The 24,442-nt window shown below is 36.5% G+C and overlaps 1 protein-coding gene across 1 annotated transcript in view; it reads left to right on the forward strand.

Moving 5' to 3' along the window:
* LOC148945974 (carboxypeptidase D-like) overlaps positions 1-24,442 on the forward strand; it is an 82,273-nt gene that overhangs the window by 17,141 nt on the left and 40,690 nt on the right. The window contains exon 2 of the mRNA XM_089097565.1: positions 9,378-9,868. Within this exon, the coding sequence (XP_088953691.1) occupies positions 9,434-9,868 (435 nt within the window). The 5' untranslated portion in view covers positions 9,378-9,433. The remainder of the gene's footprint in view (positions 1-9,377; positions 9,869-24,442) is intronic.

A 24,442-nucleotide genomic window follows, 5' to 3' on the forward strand; every position in this document is an offset into this window, starting at 1 on the left:
GGCTTGTTGGCTTGGTGATTGCTTCTGATAGGGATTTGAGCGTGGGGGCTTAGAAGATGGTGTTTTATAGGGGGTTCTTGATGCATTGGGGGCATTTGACTTTGGGGTTTTGGTTGGTTTCATTACAGGCTTTATTTGGTATTGTTGGGCAGCATTTGCTTCCATTGCTGCAAAGGGGTATGGGATTGCCTTCTCTGTTGATATTTGGAGTGTTAGAGCTCTTTTCTTGTATGCAGGGCATAATGTGGGGCATATGCAGGGCATTTGTAGATTCATGTGGGCCTTTGCAATTGATGCATGTAGGCTGGGTGTTGTTGCAAGTTGTCAGCTCTTTAGGATGGAAAGATTTACAATTACTACACTCTTGGAGAATTTCATTGCATTTGTTTGTTGTGTGTCCCAGTTTGAAACACTTCTGACACTGAATAGGCTTAGGTTTGTATTCCTTGTGTGGTTTGATTTGCCCAAATAGGAATAATTTTTCCGGGATATCAATTTTATCCTTCAGTGTGAATAAGAAGGATCTACTAGTTTTTAGGCCAGTAGAGTTAGGTTTTCCAAGTTGGGTAACATCCTCAACTGGGATTGTGTTTCCAGCCCTATCTGAAAGCCCTTCTTTTAACTCCTGAGTAGATATCTCTGGGGGAACATTATAAACTACTATTTTTGTTGGTGATTATTTTGGGTTCCAATTAGATGCAATAATTGGGGTATTCAGAAGGGATTTAAGGTTAATTATCTTCTTCTTCTATTTAACAGCAGGCGGGCTTTTCAGTAACACTATTTAGCCCTTTTCCTTTTGCTTCACTCTGTGGGCTACAGAGCTACTGGCTTGATTGCCTCATATTTATTAGATATATTCAGATTCTTCTATTTAACAGCAGGCGGTTATGTTGCATGTTGATTTATTTTAAACTACTTCTTCTTGTTTCAAAGTTGTGATATCTTTTTTCATGCATAAATTTATGAAAATAATATTTACTTTACAGTTTTACATTTTATAATTTAGTCATCAAGTCTTCAAATGCAGCAGGTATTTTTTATGTATTAAATTTGTCTGTTTTGTGTTATATTATTATTACTATCATATATATAAGTCAATTTATAAATTTATTAATTTAGAAAACGTTAAAATAAATTAAGTTAAGAAACAATAACGCCAAAACCATATGTGTTCTAAGTGTTGCCATTTTTCTAATTGTTTTCTGTTTTCTTTTATGCTTTCTTTAATTTAATTTAATATTTTTTCTTTAAATTTCAAACCCAATCCCAGCAAAAGGGACAGCTTCAATGGTATCTTCTTTCTTTACTTTCGAAGGTTGGTAAACAACTGTAGTTTCTATTTCTTGCCAAATGTTTTTTTATAGCATACCATTTCAGTTTTTTTTTACTTTTCTAGCACTTTAACGTTATATTTGATGACTGTCATCTGTTTCATTTTTTGGAAGTTTTGTTTACCTTTATGCTGTTTTAACACAATAAATGAATGATTTTTTATGTGAAAGTCTTCAAGCGGCCCAGTATGTACCATAGGATGGCTTACTATGCACCACACCTGATCCATACTGGGCCAGGTGGTACATAGTGATCCGCTGAGATTTTTCCCTAGATGGAGCCAGTATTAAAAACGGCAAAATTATAAAAAAAAGCTACTTGTTATGTGCTACGTTATGATGCAAGAGAAGTAACAAAACACCCAACGGGTTGCAAGAAAATTCACTGTTCCAAAATCCGGCTCAATATGGACCACTCTCCCCTACATATAATAACTGTCTATTTATGGAAGCTCAGTTTCCCCCAATATCTGTCCCGAATTTTGATAAAGATTTTGATATGGAGCAGTTAAATTCTACAATACAATCTCTAAATGACTCAGCAATGGGTGAAGATTTGGTCCACAACAAAATGCTTATAGCTTCTCCATCAATTTTCTTTGTCCCTCTTCTTGACTTGTTTTATAGATGTTGGGATTCTGGTTCTGTTCTGATAGCTTGGAAGTCTTCAATTTTAGTTCTAATAAATAAAAGTAAAGGAGATCGTTATGATTCTTCATCATACCGTGCAATTGCTTTAACCTCGTGCATAGCTAAACTCTTTGAGAAAATGATAAAGGTCAGGTTTCAATCCCTTATTATCCCTTATTATTAATCTACTTATTGTTGAACAAGCAGGTTTTTTTGAAAAGTAGGTCCACTCTTGATAAACTAATTCAACTTGAGTATGATGTAAAGAAATCTTTTAGAAGAAAGTGAGTTTTATTGGCAGTTTTCTTTGACATGAAGAAAATGATACTATTTTGGCTGATGTGCCCTCAATAAAATTTGTCTTATATGCAGATGACTTGATCATTTGGACTGAAGGCCCTTCTCCTGAAGCTTGTCAACCCAAGCTCCAGGGAGTGATTGATGAGCTGTCAATATGACTTAATAATTTTTTTTTCTATCCCAAAAATTACTGGCATGTCTTTTTCTAGGAAAAATGATCATGCCAAGATTGTTCCTCAATCAATCTGATTCTGTGTAACCGGTATATTCATTTTTACAGGAACGTGAAGTTCCTTGGTGTCTGGTTTGATAATTAGTTAAATTGGAATGTTCATATTTCTTATCTGACAGATGCACTGGAAAACAGCTGAATTTTATGCGTGCTGCTGCTGGGCAAAAATGGGATGCTAGCCAAGATGGCCTTCGAAAACTATTCAAGTCCATGACATATGGAAAGATTGAATATTGTCTCCCTGTCTATTAAGCTTCGAAAAAGTTATTTCTAAAATAGAATCAGTAGCACATCATGGCCTGAGACTAATTACACGTGCACTAAAAAGTACACCCACAGCAGCACTGTTCAATGAGGTTAATATCCCTTCTTTAGAAGAAAGGGTCTTGAAACTATCCTCTAATTACTTTATTAAAGTTAAAACTAATCAAAACCCCTATGTTTTCAAGGAGTGTCTCACAAATCACACATTTTCCTGTGAAAATTGAAAGCTATTTAGTAGTCCAGCCATTGTCAGGTTGACTTCCCTGCTGTAAGATATTGGTGTTCCTGAAAATCAAATCTTTTCTTACCAGACTCAGATTTCTTCCAACCCTCCGAATAACATAGATAATGCCATAGATATAAATATCCCTGGCATGTATTGCCCTAAGATTAAGGTGAACACTCTAAATTCTTCATCAACTAACATTTGCTAAAATGGCAAAATTTTGTAATTGGAGAAAGATGTTTACTGATTGATCAGTCTCCAAGGATGGAAAGGCATCCATAGGTAATTTTTCTGAATGGAAGAGTTTATCAGTTGGAATTAGAGTTTCAGATGGAACCTCTATTTTGCATGCGGAATGCCGTGCTATCCAAAAAGCTGTGGATACTATGCTGGAAGCTGAATCGGGTGCTTTTGTTATCTTCTCTTTTTCTAAGAGTGTTCTTTCTGATCTGAAAAAGAGGCAAGCAAAAGTTTTTCCAATCATTGTTCATCTACAGGAAAGGATTCAGAAAATAATGTCTTTCCATGCTCTTCAGCTGAAAATTATCTGGGTTCCTTCTCACATAATGATTAAGGGAAACAAAATTGCTGATAGTATTGCAAAACAGACGATTCACCACCCAATTACTTGGAGGGTTACTCTCACTGTAAATGAAGTTAATAACCTCTGCTGCAATAAAACCCGTATTGCAGCAAATATATATATATATATATATATATATATATATATATATATATATATATATATATATATATATATATATATATAAATATATATATATATATATATATATATATATATATATATATATATATATATATATATATATATATATATATATATATATATATATATATATATATATATATATATATATATATATATATATATATATATATATATATATATATTGGGTGAATGATGGACGTGGGGGGGGGGCTAGTTGCCCTCCAATCCCTTTCGACTTTTAAAAAGGGCACTAGCCCTTTGAATTTCCAATCGAATGAGCCTGTTTTGAAGTTTCTACGACAACGCCTTCTATAAAAAACCTTATATGCCCCCAGGGCATAACTTAAAAAATTTGCCCTGGGGGTTGCGGGGGAGTGTTCTCCACAAAAACATATTTTCTATCTGGAAATCAACTACGCTGAACAAAATGGCTATCTCCCAATTTTGATTGGATGTGTTTGGGGGAATGATGGGCGGGGGGGGGGGGCTAGTTACCCTCCAATCACTTTTGACTATTAAAAAGGGCAAACACCCTTTGAATATCCAATCGAATTAGCCTTTTTTGAAGTTTCTATGACAACGCCTTCTATAAAAACCCTATATGCGCCGAGGGCATAACTTAAAACCTTTGTCCTAAAGGTTTTGGGGGAGTGTCCTCCTCAAAAACATATTTTCTATCTTGAAATCAACTACGCTGAACAAAATGGTCATCTAAAAATTTTGATTGGATGTGTTTAGGGGAATGATGGGCGTGGGGGGCGGGGGCTAGTTGACCTCCAGTCCCTTTCGACTTTTAAAAACGGCACTAGCCCTTTGAATTTCCAATCAAATGAGCCTGTTTTGAAGTTTCTACGATAACGCCTTCTATAAAAAACCTTATATGCCCCCTGGACATAACTTAAAATCTTTGCCCTGTGGGTTGCTGGGGAGTGTCCTCCTCAAAAAGATATTTTCTATCTGGAAATCAACTACGCTGAACAAAATGGCTATCTCACAATTTTGATTGGATCTGTTTGTAGGAATGATGGGCGTGGGGGGGCTAGTTGCCCTTCAATCACTTTTGACTATTAAAAAGGGCTAACACCCTTTGAATTTCCAATCGAATGAGCCTGTTTTGAAGTTTCTACGACAACGCCTTCTATAAAAATCTTATGTGACCCCAGGGTATAACTTAAAACCCTTGCCCGAGGGTTGTGGGGGAGTGTCCTCCTCAAAAAGATATTTTCTATCTGAAAATCAGCTACGCTGACAAAATGCCTACCGTAAAACCACCATACAAGGGAAACTTTTTTGTGTTTTTTGTTAATTTCTCGTCAATTGTTCGTCCTAGAACAATGAAACTTATGCCATTGGATACATCTCAATGAGAGGAAAACTAGTGCAGAATCCGCGATTTTTTTATCATCAATTTTTTAGTTTTTTTTAAGAGGCGTCCCTTGATTGGGCCCACTTTCCAATCTAGGGACAGTAACTTGAATCACATTGTTAGACCTTGTTTTTGCTGTTTAAATTATCAAGGGACACTAAATAGGTTAAAAAAAAAAGATTATTGTCATTTACAGGAGCAATATATGGCACTATTGCTTATAGACTGCACTTTTAGACCCCAAGTTTCTTCCAAAACAACTTAAAAAAAAAAATAAGTTAAATGTGGTGAATCACATAAATTATATCTTATGCACTGTGAATCACATAAATTATGTTAGGCACTGATCTAGTTGGTTGGCAAACTTCCAATATTTTGGAACTTCAGAGCCCCTTTATGATTCAACTCTGGAGGCTGGAGAAATTGTATAATGTCAGACTTACTGAATGTGGCCTTGTCCTCCTCTGCCAGGAATGCAAAGTAAGGCAAGGTGGTCTTCCTTACAAATTCGGCCGTGACTTTCCCATGCTGCACTTCTCTTACTCTCCCAATGTAAAGCTTCTGGCTTTTGTTCTTCCGAGTGTCACTGGGGTCCTGGAAGCTCACTATAACCCAGGATCAAATAGTCAATTTGGCCTCTCTTTCTGGTTCTTCTCTGTCAACTTCTGGTTCTGTGCCCAAGTCAGAAGAACTTGAGCCTTGCAAATTGCAATCCTCAAGTTCAGCACTGGTGCTGGAGTCTTTGTTAAAATAGGTCACTAGGTCGTCATCATTTTTCTTTGATTGAATTCCTTGTCTTTATAACTTTGTTTCTGATTTGTGCAAAGCTTGTTTGGCTGATTTTCTGACTACACACACTAGTTTCCTTTTTTCTAGGATTAGCCATTTTCTTCTCTTTGGCAGAACGTGACTGTGTGTTAGGTGGGAGATCGACTGGTTTGTCTACTGGCATTGAACACTCTGAATCTGATTCTTCAGATGTCTGTTCTCTGGTTATGCCAGTATCCCTTCCTCTGACACTCCGGCCGGCAGGCACCGTTAGCCTTTTTTTTCTGCCACAGCCTGCTGCGTTATTGTTTCCATCTGCCAAACCCAAGGGCTCCTCAGGACCAAACCTGATTTCTCTGAGATAAGAAACAAGACTGTCTTGAAGTTCACCGCAGTTTCTATCAGTCGGGTCACCAGGTGGCAGACGAGCAAGCCCTATTTCTGGCTTAAACAGGTAAATCCTGCACTTTTCAAAACCAGCTCCGAGGTTTGCTGGAGTATTTGCTTCAGTTGACCTGAGAAGAGTGTTCAGAAGTTTTGGAAACTTGAGTTTTTTCAATGGCGCTTAAATTTCTTCCTGGTCCCATCTTCCACTTGTCTAGAATTTCTCTCCACTTTCGTTTGAAAGGAGCAAAAATGCTACATCAAGTGGCTGTAGAATATGAGTTGCATTTGTTGCAAGGAATTTGAAGATAATGTTGTTTTTATCAGCTAATCTGAATACTTCTGGGAGCAGGGGGGATAAAAGATTGTTATCAATCAGTACTTTTTTCCCAGGTAGCTAATAACACTTGGGCAAAACAACCTTTTTGAAATACTCTTCTAAAGTGATACTATCAAACCAACCAGACTTTGTTCTGTTGTACCTTGCACCGGTTGGGCCGCCAATAGTCTAGGCATCATACAAATGGATTGCCCTGTAGCACACATAGGGAGGCAGCACTATACTACTTGTTGTACCTGTCATCATTAGCGAAACACTCGCTTTTGAGGAGTTCATAATCTTTTCTGGATGCTTTGTGCTGCGTTTCACAATCACTTTTTTCTTCCCTGGCTCATCAGTCAGATTTGTCTCATTATAGTTTATGATATTTTGAGGAGGAATTCCTTCTGTGTCTTTTGTATATTCCTAAAAAAAATCCCTAACCAAAGCTTGATTTACTTTTACTCTCGGTCTTTTTATGTTTGAGGCCAGTCTCTCTGATAATTTACTAATGTGTCTTTCTAGAAATTTCTTCGCCCACCACATGTAAGGAATATTGTCCTTGAGTCTGCCAGATGATCTCCCTTGGCGATCTAGGTGATACTTCACAAAACACCTCAAGTCAAAACCTGTCATGGGATAGCCCATCTGTCCACAAGCCACCAAGCTTTTCACAAGTTCTTCCTCTTGAAACTCGTCAATCTTGGGAGGTCTTCCCATCTTTAAGATTTTATTACCCTTTTTTCTTGCACTATGATGTCTATAGAGGACACATTTTGGGATGCCAAATTTATCACTAACTCCTCTATAAGAAATTCTGTTGTCAACAGCGACTAGAGCACGTTATAGGACTTTCTTGGCCACCTGCTTCCTTCTTACGCTCATGTCCCTTGATTGAGCACTTTACAACCTGAAAAAGACAGACTTTGGTAAAAAATAAAACTAAAATTTAGAAACTAAATCTTTTCCTTTGAGAATTGGTGATAGTCATCCTCGAAAATATAGCTATCCATCTAACTAGCTCTCAGCCCCGCTTGACTCATCCATTTGTAGCACAAGATAACACTTCCAGACCTAAAAATAAATCAAAATAACCCACTCTTGCTTTATTCTTTTTTACACAAAAAATCACTAAATTAAACAAAATATGGCACAATTCTATGTAAAATGAATAGGCTTACTGACAGTAATTTTAGTTTGGCAGTATCCTTAAAACTTCTCCACATATCTTGGCCTAAGCAACTTTCCTGGAAAAATGTCCCTAGATTGGGCTGCGTCCCTTGTTAGGTGGTTTCACGGTATCTCAAAATTTTGATTGGATGTGTTTGGGGGGATGATGGGCGTGGGGGAGGCTAGTTGCCCTCTAATCACTTTTGACTATTAATAAGGGCACTAGCCCTTCGAATTTCCAATCGAATGAGCCTGTTAAGTTTCTACGACAACACCTTCTATAAAAATCTTATATGCCCCCAGGGCATAACTTAAAACCCTTGCCCTGAAGGTTTTGGGGGAATGTCCTCCTCAAAAACACATTTTCTATCTGGAAATCAACTACGCTGAACAAAATGGCTATCTCAAAATTTGGATTGGATGCGTTTGGGGGAATGATTGGCGTGATGGGGCGGCTAGTTTCCCTCCAATCACTTTCGACTATGAAAAAGGGCACTAGAACTCTCGATTTCTAATCGAATGAGCCCCTTTTGAAGTCTCTACGACGACCCCTTCTATATGAAGTGCCCTGCTTTAAAAAAAAATCTTATGCAAAGGTTCTTTCCCTGTATAGTGTATCAGATAAATACACGAAAGTTATTAGTAGTATATATGAGAATAACATTACTGTTGATGCTGTAACTTAATAATTTTCAGGAAGGGTATAAAGTGCTCATGAGCCTCTGAAACTAAAGGGGTGACCTTAAAATCAAGTCTAGTCCAAAAGTTGGCTGTTAATCCTAGTAATCTCTGGTCCATTAAATTATGAATAGCTTGTGCATCATTGTAGAAAATATCGTAAACCTCCTTGTCAGTCAGGATTGTCAAATTCTTAACTGCATAATGTTGCTTTTCAGTTTAAGGGAGGTCGCTTACTTCTTATAGTGTATTTTATGTATTAAGAAAGAGTTCTTTGTGCAAGGAGTTCTCTCTAATATTCTTCTTGAAATCATTAAATTTTATGCCAAAACATCTGTAACCTCAGAAGCAACACACAATCTTTAACAAGTAGGATATTTCCTTTTTTATTCCAATCGTTGCATCACCTTCGCAAGAAGTTCATATTCAGGAGTGCTTAGATCTAAGCAAATTCTTTTGATGGGGATGTTAAATTTGGAAAATTTAAGGATTAGAATATTGTGTCCGTGGAACACCTGCTTTAAAGAATTTTCCTCCCTCTACACGATTAAAAATATAGCCTATATGTACTGACACAAACAAGGCGAATCCTCCAATATAATTTGTTTAAGTAAAATATTCATCCCCCCTTCCATTCTCTATCTTGCCCAAGTGTAAAAGATATTTTGATAATTGGAAAGACCTAATTGTATTAGGTCTTTGAATGTAAAAAGGTATGTTTGAAAGATAGGAAGCCTTACTAATGGAAAGATAATGCTTCCTTTACCTAAAAAAAAAAACAAAGATAACAACAATAGAAATTGGGAAGAAGAAAATATTAGTATAAGACTGAACAGATACTGAGACCAACAGCAGAAAATTGTTTGGCCTAGGCCCCCTGTTCCTTCAGCTATCAGTTCTTCTTGCTTCTCTTTACCTTGCTGCACATGCAATTAATGGAAATGTATTCAAATCTAATTTGTCATTTCTTTTCTAGCTCTTGACGTTTCAACTAGATGGGATACTAGCATACCACTTCTTTCTATAAAAAACATGGTTAATACACCGTTATGCATATTTAGTGCCTTGTTTGTAACTCTATTTACTGGTGTTAATTCAGTGCTTACTTCCTCTACAGCTACTCAGAAATATCATACTACAGCAGAGCTGGAAGAACTTTTCAATAATTTAGTCCTGCTCAATAGAACTTTAGCCAGAGTGGGAAGCATTGGAAAGAGTGTCCAAGATAGAAATTTAACATATATAGAAATAAGTGAAAATGTCAGTCTCAGACCTATTGGGAAGCCAATGGTGAAACTAGTTGGTAATATGCATGGTGATGAGGCTCTAGGAAGAGAATTGCTTCTACGATTAGCTAGTTACTTAGTTTCATCATATTCTTCTGATAAGCGGATACAGACTATACTTAGATCCACTCACATTGTTATTATGCCTAGCATGAATCCTGATGGATATGAAATGTCTGAGGTAAGTTGTTTTTCAGATATCAGGGCTTTGGCTTTTAGCATATAAAACTAATTCAGAATAGTAATGGCAGTTTTTTGCCATAAACAACATTTTTCCATTGCCATAAAACATTGAGTTGTAAAGTAAAATAAGAAATTTATCAAGTGTTGCAAAACTGTGTTATTTTAAAACACTTTTAGTCTTCAAGAAGGGTGAGAGTACATATTCACTCTGCTCCCCCTCCTTTCTTACTGGGTGCCCAAGACTTACCCAGCACTGTGAGCTGAGCTCAAAGTCTGGTGAACATTTAATTTCTGTGCTGAATTATTGGAAGAAACTTGACTTTACAAGAAAATTATCAGATGACTTCAGTCAAATTGTAGAACTATTACCTGAATTACCTTAATTTGTACTTTAGAGCAAATTAACTCCATAGTTGATATGGATGATCAAACATCAAATGCATCCCACTGGTACTTCCAGGGAACGACATTCCGTTTGACATCTACTAACTTCTTAAAAGCTTTATCATTGGGTACTTTGACTGTTGTATCTGTGAGACTATTCTGGTGGTTTACTACTTAGCAGGAAAAAAACTGTTATTGGTGTTGAGTTTTGACAGATGGCTTGAAGAGCTTCTTTCAATGTCCCCTTCTAAGACTACCAATATTTTGGGAAGTTAACATATGAATGGGGGGGGGGGTTCTTGTGAAGTTAGCTTATATGTCAGAAGCGCAGCAGCTCTTTGTCTTTGGTAAACCAGTGTAGATAATTTAGGTCCATCAAACATTCATCATAAGGCTTGCCTCTCATTTTTGTTACTGCCTTAGTAGCCTTCCTTTGCACCCCTTCCAAAAGCTGTATTTCACCCTTGTATCATGATGATGCTATGCATATTCCAAAATCAAGTATTGTCCTGACAAGGGCCTTGTAAAACCTCCTTGAAGACCTACTTGAAATTGTTTACTTCAGGAGTCTAAGGACAGAGTGTGCATGAGACACAGTCTTCTTGCAGTTTGAATGAAGTTTACACCGGTTGTCAACAACAATATCAAGATCTCTTTCTTCATTCACACTATGCAGCTCTTGTATGTTGTTTACAGCCGGATTGACTATAGTATATCTTAAATCTTTAGAAAAATATCAGTAGTATCTAGTCCAAGGCCTACTATACTTGATGGCAAAATGGTGCAACACAGCATATTTAAATAAAGGTATTTAGGTTCTGATTTTAAAAAGGCTATCAAAATACGTATTTTGCAGTTTTAATAACACTTAATCTATTTTTTTTTTGTCAGCTCAATTGATTGATAAGTTGTAGATTTTAGAAGAAATTTCCTAGGCTAGAGACCACAGTTTCTAAAAATAAAGACTGATTGTTTTTGTAAAACAGTTTTCTTACCATTACAAAGCCTTCATAGCGTTATGATGGTATTCTTCATTATATGTTATTTTCTGCTTTTAAATGTTTTATTAAAACATTTAAAACAACACAGCTTTATTAAAATAAAACTGTTAGAAGAATTGGTAGGTATGTCCAGCATGTACAAGACACATGTGCTTGTTTTAGGTCCCTAAAGCCCCTTAATATTGGTCAGATAAGAGATTACCAAGCTGCAGTATTTGTGTTTCAGTGTACCCCCTGATGTTTTTAAGAATTTTTACCAAATTAATAGTGAACTGCATAATTATGGAACTATGCAAAGTGATAATATGGTTCATGATTTGCGTCGTGGTACCAGGTCTTCATTTTCAATGAAACACCTGGGTCCATCAGTATGGAATGAGCTACCATTGAGCATTAGAGCGGCGGAACATGTACTCAATTTAAAAAGAATTTAAAAGGTTATTTTGGGGGGGGGGAATTTGTTTAATTACATTATGGCTGGTAGGTTGGGTAGGGGAGGGAGAGGAGCTGGAGAGCTAAGGGTGGGCTGGGAAGGTAAGGGTGGTAGGGGCTACGGTAAGGTTGGACGTGCAGGGTGGGGGTGGGGAGAGGGAGTTGAGTATTATGAGTGATGGAGAATGGATTTGTTATTATTATTTTTCTTTTATATTTTATTTATCTATTATTATTTTTAATTCAGCTATTTAATTATTTATCTATATTTTTTTATATATGTAGGTTATAGCTTATCTATTTTGGTTTATTTATAATAGTTTTAATTAAATAGTTGAGGTTTATGTAAATAGTCGACTTAATAGGTAAATAGTAGTGTGGACTTTGTGCGATCGCAAACACTCATAGCTTTTCTTGAGTCCAAAAGTGATTTTTAATTTACATATTTGTTTGTGAATGTGGATTAATAAACTTATGAACTTATGAAAAAAAAAAAAAAAATGAGGATGAGGAGGCGTTTATGTCTCCAAAGTAATTAATATTATTGGCACTACAAGCCTCTGTTTGACGAGAACTATCGGTAGGTTTGTTCCTGGTGAAGCAATGACACAGACCAAAAGACAATATGTGCACCCAGGCTATCAAAATAGCGTATTTGAACTATGTTAAGAACAGCTTTGGGATCGGGGTGGAGCAGGTACTTGGGGACCAAGTAGACTTTGAATTTTTTCTAGATGATATTTTTTAGTTGAAGGACCAACAACTTTACTTATATTCACCTGTTCCTAAAAGAGAAACTTTAAATTGGTACCATAAATCAAACAATTCGTTGTCATAAACTGTGAGCAAATTTTATTAATTCATGGTAACGATAAAGTATACTGGAATTCTAGAAAAAATAATTTTGAAAACAATAAATATATCAAAATAATCTTCTTCTTACGTTGATTCCAAATATATAAAGTTCATCTACATACATAAAATCAAATGTATGGCTTTCTTTCAGAACCTACAACTCCAGCATTGTAGGTTCCGCGCTAATTGATACGATACTACTTATGTCATATGACCATGTGACTGTAATACATTTGCTAAAATTTGATTCATAATCCTTCTCTTTTCAAGAACATTTTGCTGGGATTGCCGCAGTTTTTTCCAGAAGTGTCTGGTGTGTATAGTTTGATACGCTTTTGACCGCCTAAAACTCGACATTTTTGGCTTTCGTTTCGCTTTGTACTTGATTTTGACCTTTTTTGTCTCCCCATTGACGCGTAGCCTAACAACACTAGTACACTGCAAACGTGGCGATACCATTTTAATACGTTTGCTAAAAGGTTTTTCATAATCTTCTTCTTTTCGAAAACGTTTTGATGGGATGGCTGCAGTTTTAGCCAGAACTGTCTGATGAGCATAGTTTGATAAGCTAACAGTGTTTGAATTAGCTGAGTTAGGTTGGTCAGGTCCTCTTCCATTGCTATTTAGTAGGATTTTGATGCCACAAGTGCATTGTTTTGCTTTGCTGGAAGATCCGAAGCACCTCGTTGATCTATATGAAATGTTTTTGTCAGCTGTTATTACTGGACTAAGGTCTTCAGGGAAAATAAATCCAGAATACCTGGCTCTTAAGGCCACTTCCTCCATCAATTGTTGATAAAGAGCTGCAAATCGAGAGCTTTGATCTGAAAAACTAATTGCTTCCATAGTTTTATACATTGAACTATACTGACAATGACATGTAACATCTATTTTATGTCCTAAATGACGTCATAAAATACTGACGTCGTCATAATGTAGTATTTACTTTTTACGCCATGTATGGTTGTAACCTACGATTATGACGTCACTTGCTATCTGGAATATGAAAATGTATTTTTTTTTTCTAAAATACTGACTTTGTAAAAAAAAAAAAAAAAAAAAAAAAAAAATTTTATGAAAGGCACTAGATGGGGAAATTTCCTTTAAAATGAAGCATTAAACAACTCTCTATGAGGTTGCAGGGACCTGCTAGTTAAAAAGAACAAAATGACTGGGGTACAGGGGTATAGAGTAAAACAGTTTTCATACCATTATAAAGCCTTCATAGCTTTATGATGGTATTCTTCATTATGTGTTATTTTTTGCATTTAAATATTTTATTTTTAATACTCAAATCTTAGTCACCATAATGCTCCAAATTTTCAATGATTGGAATAGTCTGTTTTTGTTACGGTGATACCAAGTATAACTTTAATACTACTTATCAAACGTGTGCATGTCAGAGATACCTCCCCCCCCCCTCTCTTCTTAAGAAATGCCTGAAGAATATTTCAAGAATAATTGTAAATTGTCATTTAGTTTGGCTGTTTATTAGTTTGCTTTTTTCTATTTTCAGACAAATTAACCTCTTTAACCTGCCAATAAACCTTTTGCTTCATATCTGGCTTAAATTTGTCTCTCTTTTTTTATATAAACACTACTCACATTTGCAATTAACTTTGTTTCTATTTCAGTTTTAGTGACGACCTGATATGTCTTGTGCTAATAATCTCCCTAGATACTTAAAGTACTAGCTCTTGGTTGTTACTGCTCACAATTAGGTTGGATTTCTTTTATTTGTTCTTGTAAAAATAAAAATAAAATCATTTTTTCTTTGTCACTGCTCCTTGGGGAGCTGCAGTGTCATCTTACTGGTAATGCAAAATAAACAATCTGGAGAATCTGTTGGCTTGAAATTTAAAAAGAAGTTTTTAGAAAAAAAATACAGGTATGGAAATTAAGAATCAATGAAGATAGTATCAATAATTGTTCTCCTAACGAAATTATGTTGTCTTGTAATATACAATCTCTTTCTGAAGATCACCTATCATAGCTTATCAAAGGGTGTGAAAAATACTTTCAAGCAGATAATTTTTAGAAACTTACATGGATTCAATATCCATATAGAGCTGAAGCCCCATCTGAATTTACTTTTTTAGAAGAATAATTTATTATTGTCTTTACAATAATGCATTAATTCCAGAGAAATTGCTTAAGGATTGTTCTGGGTACCCGGCTGACTGACCGTATTTCAAACAATAGGCTATACGAAAAATGTGGTTCAATACCGCTTTCTAGGTCTATAATGAAAGAAAGGTTGAGGTGGTTGGGGCATGTTGTGTGGATGAAGGGTGACAGATTGCCGAAGATTGTTCTTTTCGACCAACCATCTAGGGCTAAACGGAAAGCAGGTCGTCCCCGTCTGGGGTGGGAGGACGTCATAAAGAAAGATTTAAAGGAATGGGAACTTCGTTGGTGGGTGTAAAAAGGGAGGCTTTGAATCGATTGGGATGGAGAAGGAGCATGTGTAGCTGTGTTGGCATCAGGCGGCTTGGTGCTGCGGTGAGTTGTTAGTAGTAGTAGTAGTAGTAATAATGCATTGATAATAAAATTTTGTAGTAAGCAAATTTCTAGATTTTTGCAGGGGCGTAGTTTCAGAATTTTTATTGGGGACGGACAAGAATTTTATTAGAGTGCTACTGAAGAAAAGTTACCATTTACCAAAGACACTACTAGGTTAAATTCATAATATTACATTCACAATATTACATGATAAAGAATAAACACGCACTAAATAAACATAAAATTAAGTACTAGTGATCAAGGTTTTACTGAAATTATCAGTAATGAGTTGCTGCAGGCGACAGTAGCATAGTTTAAAAAAAGCTTTTGTGGTGGCTAAGGTGAATTTCATATACATTTGGCTTTTTTCAGCAGGCTTCACCACTAATGCTGCTGAACTTATCCCCCCCCTTTACTTCCTCAACCTCATATCCCAGCGGAGGATGCTCTATCTTATAAATGAATCAAGCACCATTCTAACAGCCCCATGTATAGTGCTATTTAGTTGCACGCAATTTTGAACAGATTTTGACTCTGTAAGATGCTAAACTTTACTATGCGTGATTCATTGAAATATTATTTGTGACTTTTCGTTGAACTGATTTGGTAGTGTGTACGCTGCCTTATATTAATAAATAGCATATAAATAAGCGGACCACGTAAAGCAAAAGCAAAAATACAGGATAATTCCAAATTTTATTACAAATAATTCTAAGTCCAATATTATATTGTAACACGAATCTTATGATATTTCAAAATTAGACGAATATACATATAAAATAAACCTACAATACACACAGACTTGTTACGAAAATTGTAGTCGTCTATGTTTCCTGTTTCATGCATTTGCCAACAGTGCAGGTGAAAATAATCTTTCTTGGCCCGTGGTGTTGCGACAGTACGTCTTCAACCATCGAAGGCAAGAAAAAGGTCTTTCATACGACGCAGAATTTATAAGAGTAGTGAAGTACTGTTTAAATAGATCAAATATAAGAGGAAACACATATTTCAAGCGTTTTTCAGCAAAAACAGACGCTCTTTCTGGAACGTTTTGTTTTATATATCAACTCCGTAAAAACACTGTAGCTCAAACATGCTGCGTTCAAAATCGAGCTTATTGTATTTACACACAAAGCTTACAGTGTCTTTGTTCATTTCGTTTGCACCTAGCATTACGCTTAAGTTTTTCAAAACGTCCAAACTGTTCTTTTCTAGCCTACTTTCAATATCTGTAGTTAAAACATCAATAACAGGATACAACACTGTATTTTTGAAAAACTCTTGCACTGTCTCATATGGAACTATTGTACCCCCACCTAATTTCACTGGAACTTTACGTTTCCGGGGCAATTCAGGACCTCTAAAACCACATTTATTAGCTAATTTTGAGCTGTGAAGGCAATCATAAACTATCATATGACATCCGCAACGTGTACTGTTGGTAAGAAAAAAACTTGCTTTTTTAATTTAATATTTACTTTAATATATTAAATATTTAATATCTTTTTATTTAATTTCACGGTTGAAAAAAGAATGAAGCATGGCAAAATACATGGGAAATATATAATTTGGGTTATATGTTTGGATACTAGGGGGGGGGGGTAAATTGTAGTGCTGCTGCATTCAAAATCTGTTAACTACAATTATTATACACATTATACTTCCTTCTCAACCGCCTCAATTCAATACTTATAAAAAATTTATGGAGGAGGGCAATTTTTCTGTTTCTTTTTTTTTCTACACCAAATAAAATTTCTTTCTTAAATCAAGGGATGGGGGAAATCCAGGAGGCGAATAGCCCCCCCCCCCCCCGTGATTGGCGCCACGTGATTGGCGCCACTTTCAATAGCAACAAAAGAATAATACCATTCAATATTCGGGATTTTAGGTTCTTAGATCTCTGTAGGTCTGAATTGCTTCAGCACTGCCCCATGGGATAGCCTAGACTAAGTATCAAATAATTGCTTAATCTAGCTTAACATGCAAAATTAACATACCATAGTCTAATTCAGATCATAGGCAGCACAATCGTGCTACCTAAGTAAAGAACGATGTTGGCACAATGTATTATTATTTATTTTATTTTTTTAGACCAGGGCACTTCGTATCGAAGGATTTGTCGTAGAAACTTGGAAAAGGGCTTATTCGATTGGAAATTGGAATGGCTAGTGCCATTGTTTAATAGTCAAAAGTGATTGGAGGATAACTAACATCCCTCTCACACCCACTATTTCCCCAAACCAATCCAATGAAAATTTTGAGATATCCATTTTGTTCGACGTAGTTAAAAAGTCCATAATTTTTTTTTTGAGGGCGACAATCCCCCCACAGCCCTCAGGGCAAGGGTTGTAAGTTATGCCCGGGGGGCATAGAAGGTTTTTTTTTTTTTTATAGAAAGCGTTGTCATAGAAACTTCAAAAAGGAATCATTCGATTGGAAATTGAAACGGCTGTAATATCTGTTCGTTTTGGGTTTCATTTATTTATTGATAATCATGTTTGGTAGTTGTATCCTTGGTAGAATATTTGATTCTATTTTTGTTCATTTTTGGTTTAATGGAGTTCTTTACTTTTTCTTGAAAAACTTATTTTTTGCAAAAAAGTTTTTTTTATTAATTTCTGTTCCTTTTAAATTGACCTAGTCTTTTTAAGGGAGAAAGACTGAGCCTCTTCTGAAGTTAAACAACCATCCCTTCCATAAGAACCTTAAATACCCCCTGGGCATAAATTACAACCCTTGCCCCTAATCTCTGAGGTTTGTTTCAACCCCAAAATCCTTGTTATATGATATCAAGACTATTTTGAATAGAATGGCTATCTCAAAATTTCTATTAGACACATTTCGGGACAATATGACGTGTGTGTAGGGGTGAGAGGTTAGCTGCCCTCTGATCCTTTGACTCTTAAAAAGAGCCCTTGAGCCTCTGATTACCAATCCAATGAGCCCCCTTTGAAGTTTATATGCACACACTTTCTATAAAATCCCCAGGGCACAACTTACAACCCTTGCCCTGAGGGCTGGGGGGGACTTCTTATCCTAAAAGACATAATTTCCAGACCTTTATGATAGGCTTAACAAAATGGCTATATCAAAATATTGATTGACAGTGTTTGGGAAGTGATAGGCTTGGAGGGAGACAATTTGCCCTCTGATCACTTTCGAGTAATAAAAAAGGCCCTAGTCCTCAATTTCCAATTGAATGAGCCCTTTTTGAAGCTTCTACGACAAAACTTTCTATAAAAACGTTATATGCCCCAAGGGCATAACCTACGACCCTTGTCGTGAGGGCTATGGGCGGAGGGTTGTCATCCTCAAAAGCATAATTTCTAGACCTTTCAACTACTTTGAACAAAACGCCCATATCAAAATGTTGATCGGAAATACTAGAGGAAATGATGGGCGTTGGGGGGGGGATTCTCCCTCTGATTCCTTTCGACTATTAAAAAGGGCAATATATCTCTGAATTTCCAATCGAAGGGGTCCTTTTTGAACTTTTTGCGACAACACTTTCTATATGACATTATATGCCCCTAGGGCATAATTTACATCCTTAGCCCTGAGGGCTGTTGGGGGTTGTCATACTCAAAAACAGAATTTTCGGACCCTTCAACTACGTTCAACAAAATTGCTATATCAAAATGTTGACTGGAAGTGTTTGAGGAAATGATAGGTATGGGGGGGGGGCATTCATCCTCCCACCGCTTTTGACTATTAATAAGGGCACTAGCGCTTTCAATTTCCAATTGAATGAACACTTTTCTAGGTTTTCACGATAACGCTTTCTATAAAACCTTATATGCCCCCAGGGTATAACTTACAACCCTTTCACTGAGGGCGTTAAGGGGAGTGTCATCCTCAAAGACTTAATACTTAACGGACTTTTCAACTACGTTGAACAAAATAGCTATCTCAAAATTTTTATTGGATGTTTTTGGGGAAATGATGGGCGTGGGAGGGGTGTTAGTTTTCATCCAATCACTTTTGACTATTAAAAAGGGCACAAGCCCCCCCAAGTCTCTATTACAACGCTCTATAAAAAACCTTACATGCCCCCAGGGTATAAATTAAAACCCTTGCCCAGAGGGGTCTGGGGGGGGGGGCTGATCATCCTCAAAGACATAATATCCAGAACTATCAACTAGTTGAAAAAAATGGCTATCTTAAAATTTTTATTGGATGTGTTTGGGGAAATGGAGGGCGTGAGAGGGAGGTTAGTTGCCCTCCAACCAATTTCGACAAGCCTATTAAAAAGGGCACTAGCCCTTTCAATTTCCAATTGAATGAGCCTTTTTTGAAGTTTGTACGACAACGTTTTCTATAAAAAATCTTATATACCCCTTGGGCATAGCTTACAACCTTAGGCCTGAGGGCTCTGGGGGGAGTGTCATCCTCAAAGACCTAATTTTGAGAAATTTCATCTACGTTGACCAAAATGGCTATGTCAAAAATTTTTGGATGTGTTTGGGGAAGTAGTGGGCTTGAGAGGGGGGCTAGTTGCCCTCCAATCACTTTTGACTATTAAAAAGGGCACTGGTCCTTCCAATTTCCAATCGAATGATCCCTTTTTGAAGTCTTTGCTATAACACTTTCTATAAAAACCTTATATGCCCCCAGGGTATAACTTACAACCCTTGCCCTGATGGCTTTGAGGGGGTTGTCATCCTCAAAGACCTAATTTCCAGAACTTTTAACTTCGTTCAACAAAATGAATATCTTGTAATTTTGATTGGATGTGTTAGGGGAAATGCTGGGCGGGAGAGGGGGGTTAGTTGCCCTCCAATTGCTTTCAACTATTAAAAAGGGCACTTGTAATGTCAATTTTCAATCGAATGAGCTCTTTTTTAAGTTTTACGACAATGCTTTCTATAAAAACCTTATGTGCCTCCGAGGCATAAGGGACACCTCTTGCCCAAAGGGTTGTGGGGGGATTTCATGCTCAAAGACATAAGTTCTAAAGCTATTGACAGCGTACAACAAAATGTCTATCTCAAATCTTTGGTTTTATTACTTTGGGAAAATGGTGGTCGCGAGAGGGGGACTAGTTGCCCTCCAATTACTTTCGACTATTAAAAATGACACTAGCCATTTCAATTTCCAATGGAATGAGCACTTTTTGAAGTTTCTATGACAATGATCTCTATAAAAACCTGACATGCCACTCATGACATAACTTACAACCATTGCCCTGAGGGCTGGGGGGGGGGGGGGTTTGTCATCCTTAAATACCTAATTTCCAAAACTTTCAACTACGTTGAACAAAATGACTATCTAAAAATTTTATTTGTATATGTTTGGGGAAAAGGTGGGCGTGAGAGGGTGGCTAGTTGCCCTCCAATCACTTTCGACTATTAAAAAGGGTACTAGCCCTTTGAATTTCCAATCCGATCTGCCCTTTTTCAAGTTTCTACGACAAACCTATCAATTAAAACCTTATGTGCCCCCAGGGTATAACTTATAACCCTTGCCCTGAGGGCTCCGGGGGGGTTATCATCCTCAAAGACCTAATTTCCAGAATTTTCAACTTCGTTGAAAAATATGGCTATCTCAAAATTTTTATTGTAAGTGTTTGGATAAATGGTGGGCGTGGAAGGGTTTTTAGTTGCCTTCCAATCACTTTTGATTATTAAAATGGCACTAGCCATTTCAATTTCCAATCGAATGATCCCCTTTTGAAGTTTCTACGACAACGGTTTCAATGGAAACAGTATATGCCCCCAGGGCATAACTTATTTTCCATGCCCTGAGGGCTGTAGGGGGGGGGGTAGTATTCCTCAAAGACCTAATTTTCAGAACATTCAACTGTTTTGAACAAATTGGCTATCTAAAAATTTCGGCTGGATGTTTTTGGGGAAAAGGTGGGGGGGAGAGGGGGGTTAGTTGCCCTACAGTCAATTTCGACCATTCAAAAGGGCACTAGCCCTTCGAATTTCCAACCGAATGAGTCTTTTTTGAAGTTTCTACGACAACGCTTTCTATAAAAAAAAAAAATCTTATATGCCCCAAGGACATAACTTACAACCCTTGCCCTGAGGGCTGTGGGGGATGGTCCTCCTCAAAAATATAATTTCTACCTGGAAATCAACTACGCTGAAAAAAATGGCTATCTCAAATTTTGAGTGGATGTGTTTGGGGAAATGGTGGGAGTCGAAGTGGTTTTAATTGCCTTCCAATCACTTACGACTTTTAAAAAGGGCAATGGCCACTCCAATTTCCAATCGAATGTTTTTACAACAACTCCTTTGATACGAAGTGCCCTGGTCTAAAACCAACCAAAAATACATTGTGCCAACATCGTTCTTTACTTAGGCGGAGCTGTTGCGCTACCTATTATACTAGTTTCAAAGGTCTGGTCGCTTATGAACAAAATAGAAGAGGTTAAACTATGCTTGAAAAATGAACTTGTTGATATTGCGTGTATCTGTGTATCGTGATCTGTGACTGAAGAGTATGTTGTATTTGATGGATTTGATACCTATTTCTAACCAAGAATGACATTACAGTAACATATGGTGGTGGTTTTGGTATTTTTTATTGATCATCTAAAAAAATAGAGTTTTCAATTTCAGCAATATACCAAATAAAGATGGTTTTGAAGTCTTATGGTTGTGGCACAGGCCTAAGAGGCTACCTAAGGAAGTGGTATAACTGATGATATGCGTTGTTTACTATCCACCCCATGGCCCTTAACGTAAAGACCTCGTGAATTACTTACAGAATTACACTGAAAAATAAACGATCCTTGTAATCTAACTCTGGTATCATAATGAATGGCGACTTACTGACTTGGATGCCAATTGGCTAAACAATTCTCTGTCACTTAAGCAGGTTTTCAATATGCCAAGAAGAGGTAGCCATACGTTAGATCTCATTTTTAGCAACTGTCCTGAATATTACAATACCCTAGAAACATTACCCCCATTGGGTATGAGTGACCACCTGTGTTACCTTGGTATCTACCGATTTTACCCCAAATAGACAAAAAAAATATTGTGGTGTACAGGCCATACACACCTGAGCGAGTGAATCTCTACAAGAATGGCCCACAGATCGTGACTGGCGTGATCACGTTCTGTAAGTAACTGTTCGAAATAAAATTTGGAAATTTCCCACAAAAAAAATCTAGTCTAATGGAAAACCTTATGCAAAATCTATTGAAAAACCAAGGATTATTCAAGATATTTGGGATCTGATAAAATTGAAAAATGAACCTGAGGAAATTTTTCAAAAGATTAAGAAATACAATTTTGTATAAAATAAGATGTTCACGTGAGCAGTTTGGTTCTTAAATCTGATATCCAACCCAAGGAAGTTCTATGATACAGTTCAGTACATTATCGGTAAAAAAGTGGTAAAATTTGAAGCGAGAAATGATAATGATATACCCCTGCTACCTAGTAAAATTAATGATTTTTTTGCATAAATTTTTAAATTTATGCACGACTAACAATCTTACCACCTAATATAAATCAGTTTCAAATATCCCTGTCCTAGAGATGAGTTCAGTTGCTAAAAAGTTGAAGGCACCTGATTCTCGTAAATCTAGCTACCCAAGTTAGATACCGATTAAATTGATTATTGAATGTGCTAGTCTTTTATCTACTCCTTCAACCGCAATTTTTAACCAATAATTTGTTGATGGTCTTTTCCCTATCATTTTTAAACATGCGTATGCTACCCCTATCCCGGAATGTAAGGCCCCTAAGGATATTACTAATGTTAGGCTGATTAAAAAATGGCTTTCGAAAGGGTTTGAAAGTTTTATTTTTGATTGTTTATTTGAGGACTTAAAAGTTAACATAGATTCTCAACAATTTTGATATAGACCCAGGCATAGTACTGTTCATTATTTGGTTGTATTGCTGGTTACCATCCTTAAACATTTAGAAAAAATGGGGCTTATGTTGATGAATTACTTGTTGACATAGTTAAGGCTTTTGATAGTCTTGACCATAATGTAGTGAGGGAAGAAGCAAGGGTCATGGGTGCCCGTCCATTTGTTGCACGTATGCTTGCTAGTTTTCTTTTTAAAAGATCTCTGTGTGTCCAAACTCCCTGATCATGAGCCATCTGGATTTAAACAAAAATTTTGTGGTTTACCATAAGGACTAAACTAGGCCCACTTTCTTTTCGTATTGTTTTTAACCACATTTTAGCTACAATTCATCATCATCATCATCATCGTTTTATTAATACTAAACTCTAATAAAAACGTAAAGAAAAATTATTTCGCCCAAGAAGCTTGGCTTGTTGTGGGCCATACAACACAATAAAAAAGCACTAAAAGAACCATAAATATTACCCTAAATCAAACAATATATATGAAATAAAGATTAAAGAGAATAAACACTACCACACAGGTAAAAAAAAAAAATATATATATATAATAACAACGATATATAAGGGAAAAACGCAAAAAGGAGAAACACTAGGAAAAGAGAAAACAGGGAAAATAAATGAAGGAGAGAGAAATTGCTAAACTGGAAAGACACGACGAAAAACTTCCTTTGCAGAAAGAAATAACGGGACATCCGGTGGGATTGAATTCCATAATTGAATTGATTTATAAACAGGAGACCTCTGGGCTGCTGTAGATGAACGTTTGGGCAAAACGACGCGAAAAATAGATCTTTTTGGCTACCCGCACTAAGGAAGGAAGGACATTTTCTTTATATTTATGCTTCAATAAATCCTCCCGTGTTTTACTTTTTACATGCTACCTTCAAAAGAGACACCTTCAAATGCGCAACATTGATCAGACCTATAGACATCTATGGGCATTCGGATATAGAATTCTTTGGCCCCTTCCCCAGAGGAAAATATTTTTCCAACAGACTTCACATACGACACAAAAATGAACTTGTTGCACATTCAACATCATTAGCTTCAAGAACAATAGACCAATCATTACTCTGAAGACTAAGAATTAAATTAGAAATTTCTTTATCTGTAAAAGTTCTAAAAGAAGACTCACCTTCCTCATTCACAGCAATCTCAGTTTTAGGCACAAAAAGGGATAGATAAATAAGGAAGTGATCAGACAAATCAGTGAAGACAAGACCAGAAGTAAACTTCAATTTAGGAGAATGAGAAATGAAAATATTATCTATTAAAGTGGTAGAATTTCTTGTAGGATCAACACGAGAAGGAAAAAAAATTGAAGGAAGTAGCCCAGAAGAAGAAAACACATCAAAGAGATGGTCACATTCCTCACTTGATCCAACATTTAACATATTACAATTAAAATCTCCCAAAACACAAATACTTTTTTTAGAGAAAGTCCCCACACCAGAAAGCTGATCAAGCAAATCACAGAACAGATGTGTTGGAAAAGGAGGGGGCTTATAAAACAAACAAACAGTATCACATGCAAACTGGCATTTCAGATAAATGACAAGAGG

This window comes from Artemia sp. Qi Xiang Cuo, chromosome 12 (genome assembly GCF_049724085.1).
Source record: "Artemia sp. Qi Xiang Cuo chromosome 12, ASM4972408v1, whole genome shotgun sequence".
Lineage (NCBI taxonomy): Eukaryota > Metazoa > Arthropoda > Branchiopoda > Anostraca > Artemiidae > Artemia > Artemia sp. Qi Xiang Cuo.